Below are 12163 nucleotides of genomic sequence, written 5' to 3'. Positions count from 1 at the left end.
GGTAGACATATAGAAAAGACTAGACGGTGTCCTAAGTTACTGCCTATTCCCTTTAGTGCACTACTATACATAGGTTGGTGTCTTTTTTCAGTGAGTGCCAGGTGAAGTTATTAACATTTCATTCCGTCCTGGTATCAGTCAGGGGGTCAGGACCAGGAGAGGAAGCATAAGAGGAAACGAGGAGAGTTCTACTCCATCCAGACCTCCCTGATTGTGGCTGCCCTGAAGAAGATGCTGCCCATTGGACTCAACATGTGCACCCCCGGGGACCAGGAGCTCATCTCCCTGGCCAAGACACGCTATATCCTGGTGAGACGGCCTGCCTAGCCCACACTGGTCTGGGGTCAGGTGTTACCGACTACACAATACTCAGCAGAGACCAGTATTCCATTTTTTTTTCGGTCATCAAAGTTGGTCAACAACTGGGTACGATTAATGAATGGTATATCTAATTGTTTCCTCATATTACTCAACAGAAAGACACAGATGATGAAGTGAAGGAGCATTTGCGGCAGAATCTGCACCTTCAAGAGAAGGTGAGCTGGAGAAAATGATGAATTACTGTCATTCATTAAACTAGAACAGCACCTCTGTATCAAACAGCAGTGATGTTTTCTAAGCCCTACACTGCGCTAACCCACCCCCAGTCAGAGGACCCTGCAGTGCGGTGGCAGCTGAACCTGTATAAGGATGTGATGGTGAAGAACGAGGGGCCTCCAGACCCTGAGAGAACAGTGTTCCGGGTCCAGAGCATCTCAGCTGCAGTCTTTCATCTGGAGCAGGTCAGTGGCTGGCTGCACCCTTAATGCCTACAGTACATCCAGTTTTCTACGTCTTATATCTCTGTCTTATATCTGTGCCGCATATCTCCATATACTGGCTGTGCCCCATATCTCCATATACTGGCTGTGCCCCATATCTCCATATACTGGCTGTGCCCCATATCTCCATATACTGACTGTGCCCCATATCTCCATATACTGGCTGTGCCCCATATCTCCATATACTGGCTGTGCCGCATATCTCCATATACTGGCTGTGCCCCCTATCTCCATATACTGGCTGTGCCCCATATCTCCATATACTGGCTGTGCCCCATATATCTCCATATACTGGCTGTGCCCCATATATCTCCATATACTGGCTGTGCCCCATATCTCCATATACTGGCTGTGCCCCATATATCTCCATATACTGGCTGTGCCCCATATCTCCATATACTGGCTGTGCCCCATATATCTCCATATACTGGCTGTGCCCCATATCTCCATATACTGACTGTGCCCCATATCTCCATATACTGGCTGTGCCCCATATCTCCATATACTGGCTGTGCCGCATATCTCCATATACTGGCTGTGCCGCATATCTCCATATACTGGCTGTGCCCCCTATCTCCATGTACTGGCTGTGCTGCATATCTCCATATACTGGCTGTGCCCCATATCTCCATATACTGGCTGTGCCCCATATCTCCATATACTGGCTGTGCCCCATATCTCCATATACTGGCTGTGCCCCATATCTCCATATACTGGCTGTGCCCCATATCTCCATATACTGGCTGTGCCCCATATCTCCATATACTGGCTGTGCCCCATATCTCCATATACTGGCTGTGCCCCATATCTCCATATACTGGCTGTGCCGCATATCTCCATATACTGGCTGTGCCCCATATATCTCCATATACTGGCTGTGCCCCATATCTCCATATACTGGCTGTGCCGCATATCTCCATATACTGGCTGTGCCCCATATCTCCATATACTGGCTGTGCCCCATATCTCCATATACTGGCTGTGCCCCATATCTCCATTTACTGGCTGTGCCCCATATCTCCATATACTGGCTGTGCCGCATATCTCCATATACTGGCTGTGCCGCATATCTCCATATACTGGCTGTGCCGCATATCTCCCAATACTGGCTGTGCCCCCTATCTCCATATACTGGCTGTGCCGCATATCTCCATATACTGGCTGTGCCCCATATCTCCATATACTGGCTGTGCCCCATATCTCCATATACTGGCTGTGCCCCATATCTCCATATACTGGCTGTGCTGCATATCTCCATATACTGGCTGTGCCCCATATCTCCATATACTGGCTGTGACCCAATATCTCCATATACTGGCTGTGCCCCATATCTCCATATACTGGCTGTGCCCCATATCTCCATATACTGGCTGTGCCGCATATCTCCATATACTGGCTGTGCCGCATATCTCCATATACTGGCTGTGCCCCCTATCTCCATATACTGGCTGTGCCGCATATCTCCATATACTGGCTGTGCCCCCTATCTCCATATACTGGCTGTGCCCCATATCTCCATATACTGGCTGTGCCCCATATCTCCATATACTGGCTGTGCCCCATATCTCCATATACTGGCTGTGCCCCATATCTCCATATACTGGCTGTGCCCCATATCTCCATATACTGGCTGTGCCCCATATCTCCATATACTGGCTGTGCCCCATATCTCCATATACTGGCTGTGCCGCATATCTCCATATACTGGCTGTGCCCCCTATCTCCATATACTGGCTGTGCCCCATACCTCCATATACTGGCTGTGCCCCATATCTCCATATACTGGCTGTGCCCCCTATCTCCATATACTGGCTGTGCCGCATATCTCCATATACTGGCTGTGCCCCCTATCTCCATATACTGGCTGTGCCCCATACCTCCATATACTGGCTGTGCCCCATATCTCCATATACTGGCTGTGCCCCCTATCTCCATGTACTGGCTGTGCTGCATATCTCCACATACTGGCTGTGCCCCATATCTCCATATACTGGCTGTGCCCCATATCTCCATATACTGGCTGTGCCCCATATCTCCATATACTGGCTGTGCCCCATATCTCCATATACTGGCTGTGCCCCATATCTCCATATACTGGCTGTGCCGCATATCTCCATATACTGGCTGTGCCCCCTATCTCCATATACTGGCTGTGCCCCATATCCCCATATACTGGCTGTGCCCCATATCTCCATATACTGGCTGTGCCCCATATCTCCATATACTGGCTGTGTCCTATATCCTGGATTCTTTATGTCCTGCTTCTCTGATCATAGATCTATACTCAGCATGATATACTCATACTTCTACTCCAAACCATACTCCTTATATAATTTTATATATATATAACACAGTACATATTTTGTCTTCATTTATTCAATGTAGGTTGAGCAGCCGTTGAGGTCTAAGAAGTGTGTGTGGCAGAAGCTGCTGTCCAAGCAGAGAAAGCGTGCGGTGGTGGCCTGCTTCCGCATGGCTCCTCTCTACAACCTGCCCAGGTACCACACACCCGTCTCCATTTTCTATAGTCACATTCCTTTACAAATAAATTCATTAGCTGACTGAATGTAGTGTAATGGCGCTGGAGTGGATGGCTGCCGTTTTACGGGCTCCTAACCAACTGTGCTATTCATTTATTTTTTCCCATTGTTTGTAACTTATTTTGTACATAATGTTGCTGCTACCGTCTCTTATGACCGAAAAGAGATTCTGGACATTAGAACAGAGATTACTCACTTCGAACTGGACAAAGACTTACTTTGACGCAAAGGATATACTGCTTTCTCGAGACTGGAGGTCAGGGTGCCTTGTGAGAATTCAGAGGCGTATTCTGTACTATTGGCCAACCTGCAATCATTGGAAAATAAACTGGACAATCTACAATTAACCTTTTCACATGTGAGTTCCAAATATCTCTAACCGTCACCACTCCGTGAGTTTTTTCAAGCAGACCACCGTAGTCCCTGTGCCCAGGAAAGTGAAGGTAACCTGCCGAAATGATTACCGCCCCGTAGCACTCAAGTCTGTAGCCATGAAGGACTTTGAAAGGCTGGTTTTGGCTCACATCAACACCATCATCCCGGAAACCCTAGACCCTCTTCAATTCGCATACCGCCCCAACAGATTCACAGATGACGCAATCTCGATCGCACTCCACACTGCCCTTTCCCACCTGGACAAAAGGAACACCTATGTGAGAATGCTGTTCATTGACGACAGCTCATTGACGACAGTTCAACACAATAGTGCCGACAAACCTCATCACTAAGCTAAGGACCCTGGGACTAAACACCTCCCTCTGCAACTGGATCCTGGACTTCCTGACAGGCCACCCCCAGGTGGTAAGGCTAGGCAACAACACATGTACCACGCTGATCCTCAACACTGGGGCCCCTCAGGGGTGCGTGCTTAGTCTCCTCCTGTACTCCCTGTTCACTCACTACTGCGTGGCCAAACACCAACTCCATCATTAAGTTTGCTGACGACACAACAGTGGTAGGCCTGATCACCAACAACGACGAGGCAGCCTTTAGGGAGAAGGTCAGAGACCTGGCAGTGTGGTGCCAGGACAACAACCTCTCCCTCAATGTGAGCAAGACAAAGGAGCTGATCGTGGACTACAGGAAAAGGTGGGCCAACCAGGCCCCATTAACATCGACGGGGAGCTGTAGTGGAGTGGGTTGAGAGTTTAGAGTTCCTTGGTGTCCACATCACCAACGAACTATCATGGTTCCAAACACACCAAGACAGTCGTGGAGAGGGCACGACAATACGTTTTCCCCCGAAGGAGACTGAAAATATTTGGCATGGGTCCTCAGATCCTCAAAAGGTTCTACAGCTGCACCATCGAGAGCATCCTGACCGGTTGCATCACCGCCTGGTATGGCAACTGCTCGGCATCTGACCGTAAGGCAGTACAGAGGGTTGTGCGTACGCTCCAGTACATCATTGGGGTCAAGCTTCCTGCCATCCAGGACCTATGTACTAGGCGGTGTCAGAGGAAAGCCCAAAGAATTGTCAAAGACTCCAGCCACCCTAGTCATAGACTGTTTCCTCTGCTACTGCACAGCAAGTGGTACCGGAGCGCCAAGTCTCCAACCAAAACGGCTCCTTAACAGCTTCTACCCCCAAGCCATAAGACTGTCAAATAATTAATCAAATGGCCACCTGGACTTCTTACAATGCCCCATCCCCCACCTACATGTACAACTTTCCTCTACTATACTGGTACCCCCTGTTTATAGCCTCGGTATTGTTATTTTATTGTTCATTCTTTATTTTATTATTATTATTCATTTGTAATATTTTCTTAACTATTTTTCTTGAAATGCATTGTTGGTTAAGGGCTTGTAACTAAGCATATCACAGTAATGTCTACACCTGTTGTATTTGACGAATGTGACAAATACAATTGGATTTGATTTGGGGACTCCAAGTCAAATATTAGAACCAAATACCCTAGCTGCTGATGTCGGTACTGGCAGGTAGCAGGCTGTGTACAGTTTAGCATTGTCTCTTATTTCCAAGCTAACCCTACACTCTCTCTTTCTCTCTGCCTCACGAGTCTCACCCCGCTTTCCTAGGCTCCAGACCCTGTATTTAATGTGAAGCTCCCCTCCCCCCAACCTGTATGACAAATGACTCGCCTCAGCCAGTTATCAAGGAATAGAAAAGGACACGAGCAATTTCATGCCCTGCTGCACTGTAACTCAATCACATAGACCCAGGAGGAGAGACAGCAGGGAGAAAAACAATTAGGAGCCCAACCTGGGGTCGGCCATCTTTAATGTGTGCTTTGTTGCCGCTCCTCGACACCAGATGACTCATTTCACCTAGTTATTGGTGTTCTTTTAGGAATATGACATTGCCTCACATAGTTGAGTAATGAGTAAGCATTAGCCTTCTCAGTCAGAGTAATGTTTTTGAAAGAATGACATTCTATGTTGAGGACATTTGATGAAATGTCTGTGTACTTTTCTCCTCCACCTTTAAAAAGGCTTCTGAAGTTTGTAATTTCCACTTTAAAATGTCAGACTTGATTAGCCCTAATGAAAAATGTATCAAATCCTACAAGAATGTCCATTATGATCCACATAATAATGTACATTTCCTGTTGCTACAGGATTATTTTCCTGCTGTGAGAAACTGGTTAAATGAAGATAGTACATCTGTACTTCACCTTCTCTCTGTTCTCTCCTGAATGACATTACTATACTGTACTTCACCTTCTCTCTGTTCTCTCCTGAATGACATTACTATACTGTACTTCACCTTCTCTCTGTTCTCTCCTGAATGACATTACTATACTGTACTTCACCTTCTCTCTGTTCTCTCCTGAATGACATTACTATACTGTACTTCACCTTCTCTCTGTTCTCTCCTGAATGACATTACTATACTGTACTTCACCTTCTCTCTGTTCTCTCCTGAATGACATTACTATACTGTACTTCACCTTATCTCTGTTCTCTCCTGAATGACATTACTATACTGTACTTCACCTTCTCCCTGTTCTCTCCTGAATGACATTACTATACACTACTTCACCTTCTCTCTGTTCTCTCCTGAATGACATTACTATACTGTACTTCACCTTCTCTCTGTTCTCTCCTGAATGACATTACTATACTGTACTTCACCTTCTCTCTGTTCTCTCCTGAATGACATTACTATACTGTACTTCACCTTCTCTCTGTTCTCTCCTGAATGACATTACTATACTGTACTTCACCTTCTCTCTGTTCTCTCCTGAATGACATTACTATACTGTACTTCACCTCCTCTCTGTTCTCTCCTGAATGACATTACTATACTGTACTTCACCTTATCTCTGTTCTCTCCTGAATGACATTACTATACTGTACTTCACCTTCTCCCTGTTCTCTCCTGAATGACATTACTATACACTACTTCACCTTCTCTCTGTTCTCTCCTGAATGACATTACTATACTGTACTTCACCTTCTCTCTGTTCTATCCTGAATGACATTACTATACTGTACTTCACCTTCTCTCTGTTCTCTCCTGAATGACATTACTATACTGTACTTCACCTTCTCTCTGTTCTCTTCTGAATGACATTACTATACTGTACTTCCCCTCAGGCACAAAAGTAATAATTACTTCCTGAACGCCTACCGACTCTATTGGCTTGAAAAAATGCATGAGAACACAGACTATGACAGTCTGCTCTCCATGCTAACGGTAATGTAATGTTCAGACAACGTTTGTGACCTCCACTTCCTTCCTCCTGTAACTCTCATACAGTGATCCAACTGGCATTCTGACTGGTCGGCCTGGGAGCTACACTCATCACAAAAATATTCACTCATTCACTCTGACCCGAAAGTATTTTTCTCCTAAATTCTAGGTTTCTGTACTGATGTCTCTGTAATTTCTACCATATTTTATTTAGCTTTAATCATCATAGTACACTATAGATGTTGCTAAAAAATAAATATGTTCCGTGATAATTGTTCACTGGTGTATACATGACAGGGTTATGAATTTGGGGGTACAGTTCAGTCTGTGTTTCTCCACAGTGACCAGTTGGATGTTCCAGTGCCATACTAAAAAGTATGAACCATTCTTAAAGTAATACCCCGCTCCTCTCCTCTCCCCCTGGCCCACCCTGCTAACCCTCCTCATCTCCCTCTGCACCCCCAGGCATCGCTCTATTAACCTCTTCCTCCTGGGCTATCAGAGAATATGGATAGAGACAGAGACGTACTCTTTTGAAGAGAAGCTAGTGCAGGACCTGGCAGTAAGTACTGTACCTGTCCTCACAGTGCCCAGCCTTCTCTGTGTTATTTGTGGTACTAGCCTGTCCTGTCCATCCTCACCTGGCCGTGCCACAACCCAAGCTCTTCGCCAGCACAATGCCTGCCAAGCACTTTGGGTGTTCCGCCAGTCATCCCATGTTTTGCCCCTGGCTCCATATTGATCTGTTCCTTGCTAACGAAATGCCTTCCCAGGCACGCATGACATCGGTCTGGATGTCAGTGTCATGCTGCCAGCTGTACTGTACTGTTATCCGGTTCTAGAGCTGTCCCCCATCCCACAGGGGTAAGAGAGCATCCAACCACGATGCTACGGCTTACTGGTTAAATTTATGGAAGGTGTGGCGTCTTTCGTACATTTTCTGTCGCAGCATGGACACATTATCGTGCCATATTCATGTCGTTTAAGGAATTTGTTGTAATAAAATAATTAAGGAAAACTGTCCCTGCAAGGGTTGCTTTCTTTACAACTTTGATTCTAGATTTCTCAGAAATTCTTCAAAAACACCATTCTGTCCTGTGTAAGTATTAGAATTGGCTACATTTATCAAAACAGCAATTAATACAATGGTTATAAACACTCTATAACACTTTATAAGATATTGTGGAAAGTGGTTACATCTTAAAAGAGATGACCATGTGGAATAGTATCCCATCGACCACTTCTTTTTGCACCATCCTTTCCTGGTGCTCTCTCTTCTTCTCTGTCTGTGACTGTCATAGCGATACAGTGGTAGACTAGTATAGAGTATTATAGAGTATGGATCAGGCTCATGGAGAGTCATGCTTAACCTCCATTTTCCTCTCTTTATCTCTACTGAGCACACACCTTGACACCGCTGACCTTGACACCGCTAACCTTGACACTGCTGTACCATCTAAATGTGCTGTGCGTATGTCCCTGTGTGTGTGCCTGCATGGTCTGCTGATGTAGGAGTGGCGTGCCGTACCCGTAATGCTATCCTGTTGAGATACACTCAGTCTGTGTTTTTCCATGGGCCATGCTTCAGTGAGACAGAGTTTGACTGCACATTATGCATCTTTCATTTCAATGTGTTTCTGTTGATCAAGTACACCCTGTTGTCTCTGAGGTAAGTGATGCGCAGTAAGATAAGACTACCTATGACATGGCAGTGCTTACTGCATATGGATAATAACCATCCATATTTTTGTTTAGATACCTTGGCCTTCTAGCAATTGTTATTTTTGAAGTGTGTTGCAGTGTAATTTGAACAACTTTAACTTCCATTATTAAAATTTTACTAATTCAAAATAGAGCACACTGATTTAGAAGTTCAATCTATAAGATTTGTATCAGCTCAGTGTACAGCAGGCACATTTAGTCACTCTCAGAGGGTCAAGGGCACTGCTACTGTATATATGACTCTGATGTACTCTGTGTGACTGGGTGTTTGTGCAGAAGACTCAACTGAAGGTGGAGGAGGAGGAAGAGGAGGAGGCAGAGATGCAGCCAGACCCTCTTCATCAGCTCATCCTGCATTTCAGTCACAATGCGCTCACTGAGCGGAGGTAAACACACACAGACACCTGTGCACCTGGCATCATGCTGCTAGCTCCATCTGTGCTGTGTAATATTGCTGGTGTATCCCTTGGTTAATAAACTGGCACATTAAACTAAATCACTGCAGCATTTCTCCCCATGCAAGGAGAAGCACTCAGGCACAAGTAATTGTGTCACATTTGTTCTTAGTCATGCACCTGAGATACTTGTTTATTATGGAGTTATGCAAGGTTTATTCACATACGTTTATCCTGCTTTTTCATTCAGTTCTTTGGAAGAGGATCCTTTGTATATTGCATATGCAGACATGATGGCAAAGGTACAAAGCCTATAACGATTGTTGATTTGTTATTGGATTCATATCTTTAGTGTCATGTAGAGGTCAACAGAGACCTGGCTAACAAAGCTCTCGCTTGTTTTCTTTAGAGTTGTGCAGAAGATGAAGAAGAGGAAGATGAAGGAAAAGAGAAAACGTTTGAGGTGTTTTGGATCTCCCATCAGGGTTTTAGATTTGACTAGTCTCAAATGGTTTTGTAAGGAGCTGTTTGTTTACATGGGGTTTGTTTGTTTACCTGATAGGAAAAAGAGATGGAGAAACAGAAGACTCTGTACCAGCAGGCCAGACTGCATGACAGAGGAGCTGCTGAGATGGTGTTACAGATGATCAGTGCCAGCAAAGGTACAGGGTGTTCTGGTGTTCAGAGATAGATGGGAATGGTTGAGGGTAGCTGAAGGATGGGACTAAAACATACAAAGATAACTATTGTAAAATATACTGTGTTTGTAAAATGTATGTAGTATGTGTCACGTTCGTTGTAACGATGAGACCAAGGTGCAGCGTGATTAGAATACATTCTTCTTTTATTAACGAAAAACACGAAGAACACTTCAACAAACGAACCAAAAACAACAAACGAACGTGAAGCTATAAACAACTAGTGCTGACATGCAACTACACATAGACAATAACCCACGAAATACCCAAGGAATATGGCTACCTAAATATGGTCCCCAATCAGAGACAACGATAAACAGCTGCCTCTGATTGAGAACCAATCTAGGCAACCATAGACATAAATAAAGAAAACAAAGAATACTAAAGTTCAGGGCGTGACAGTACCCCCCCAAAGGTGCGGACTCCCGACCACAAACCTAAACATATATGGGAGGGTCTGAGTGGGCATTCTGGACGCTCTGGACTGGGTACTGTCGCCGGACGCTCTGGACTGGGTACTGTCACCAGACGCTCTGGACTGGGTACTGTCGCCGGACGCTCTGGACTGGGTACTGTCGCCAGACGCTCTGGACTGGGTACTGTCGCCGGACGCTCTGGACTGGGTACTGTCGCCAGACGCTCTGGACTGGGGACTGTCGCCAGACGCTCTGGACTGGGTACTGTCGCCAGACGCTCTGGACTGGGTACTGTCGCCAGACGCTCTGGACTGGGTACTGTCGCCAGACGCTCTGGGCTGGGTACTGTCGCCAGACGCTCTGGGCTGGGTACTGTCGCCGGACGCTCTGGGCTGGGTACTGTCGCCAAACGCTCTGGACTGGGAACTGTCGCCGGACGCTCTGGACTGGGTACTGTCGTCAGACGCTATGGACTGGGTACTGTCGCCAGACGCTATGGACTGGGTACTGTCGCCGGACGCTCTGGACTGGGTACTGTCGCCGGACGCTCTGGACTGGGTACTGTAGCCGGACGCTCTGGACTGGGTACTGTAGCCGGACACTCTGGACTGGGTACTGTCGCCAGACGCTCTGGACTGGGTACTGTCGCCAGACGCTCTGGACTGGGTACTGTCGCCAGACGCTCTGGACTGGGTACTGTCGCCAGACGCTCTGGACTGGGTACTGTCGCCAGACGCTCTGGACTGGGTACTGTCGCCGGACGCTCTGGACTGGGTACTGTCGCCAGATGCTCTGGACTGGGTACTGTCGCCGGACGCTCTGGACTGGGTACTGTCGCCAGACGCTGCTCTGGACTGGGTACTGTCGCCAGACGCTGCTCTGGACTGGGTACTGTCGCCGGACGCTCTGGACTGGCGAGGCACACTGTAGGCCTGGTGTGTGGTGCCGGCACTGCTGACTCCTGGGCTGGGGACACTTACCTCATGGTGAGTGCGGGATGGAGGAACAGGGCGTACTGGACTGCCGAGGCGCACTATAGGCCAGGCGCATGGTGCCGGCACTGGTGGTACCGGGCTGGAGACACGCACCTCAGGGCGAGTGCGCGGAGCAGGAACAGGGAGTACTGTACCCTGGAGGCGCACTATAGGCCTGGTGCATGGTGCCGGCACTGGTGGTACCGGGCTGGTGACACACACGTCATTGCGAGTGTGGGGAGGAGGAACAGGATGTACTGGGCTCTGGAGGCGCACAGGAAGCCTGGCGCGTGGTGTTGGCACTGGTGGTACTGGGCTGGTGACACACACATCAGGGCGAGTGCGGGGAGCAGGCACAGGACGTACCGAACTGTGGAGGTGTACTGGAGGTCTGGAGTGTAGAGCTGACACAACCCGTCCTGGCTGGATGTTTATTTTCGCCCTGCAAATGCAGGGCACTGGCACAGGACGCACTTGGCTGTGCAGAATCACCGGAGATACAGTACGCAGAGCCGGCGCAGGATATCCTGGTCCAAGGAGGTATACTGGAAACCAGGAGCGCTGAGCCGGCACCCTCCTTCCTGGCTGGATGCCCATTCTAGCCCGGCCAATGCGAGGAGCTGGAATAGAGCGCACTGGGCTAGAATAGCGCACTGGAGACATCGTGCGAAACTCTGCATAACACGGTGCCTGACCCAGTTACACGCTCCCCACGGTAAGCACGAGGAGTTGGCTCCAGGTCTCCTACCTGACACAGCCAATCTCCTCGTGTCAACACTACCTTCCATGCTAGTCGTGTACCCACATGTCGTCACCGTTCCATCTCCACCTGCCTCCATGGTAGGCGATCCTCTCCTGCCAGTATCTCCTCCCACGTCCAGGATCCTGCTGTCTGCTCTATCATACGCTGCTCCTCCTTTTCACGCTGCTTGGTCC

The 12163-nt window shown here is 47.7% G+C and overlaps 1 protein-coding gene across 2 annotated transcripts in view; it reads left to right on the top strand.

Moving 5' to 3' along the window:
• LOC110498363 (ryanodine receptor 3) overlaps positions 1-12163 on the top strand; it is a 96978-nt gene that overhangs the window by 69079 nt on the left and 15736 nt on the right. Inside the window, exons 62-70 of one of the 2 annotated variants that reach the window (XM_036954899.2) lie at positions 139-309; positions 477-536; positions 648-782; positions 3207-3319; positions 7488-7584; positions 9021-9130; positions 9390-9441; positions 9549-9602; positions 9702-9801. In XM_036954899.2, the coding sequence (XP_036810794.2) occupies positions 139-309; positions 477-536; positions 648-782; positions 3207-3319; positions 7488-7584; positions 9021-9130; positions 9390-9441; positions 9549-9602; positions 9702-9801 (892 nt within the window). Of the gene's footprint in view, positions 1-138; positions 310-476; positions 537-647; positions 783-3206; positions 3320-7487; positions 7585-9020; positions 9131-9389; positions 9442-9548; positions 9603-9701; positions 9802-12163 lie in introns of those variants that run through there. The other variant, XR_016488994.1, reaches the window with a different exon arrangement.

This window comes from Oncorhynchus mykiss, chromosome 19, assembly GCF_057628025.1.
Source record: "Oncorhynchus mykiss isolate SJ-2025 chromosome 19, ASM5762802v1, whole genome shotgun sequence".
Taxonomy (NCBI): Eukaryota; Metazoa; Chordata; class Actinopteri; order Salmoniformes; family Salmonidae; genus Oncorhynchus; species Oncorhynchus mykiss.
Note: the sequence above shows the minus strand (reverse complement) of the source record. Positions and strands in the feature narration are given on the sequence as shown.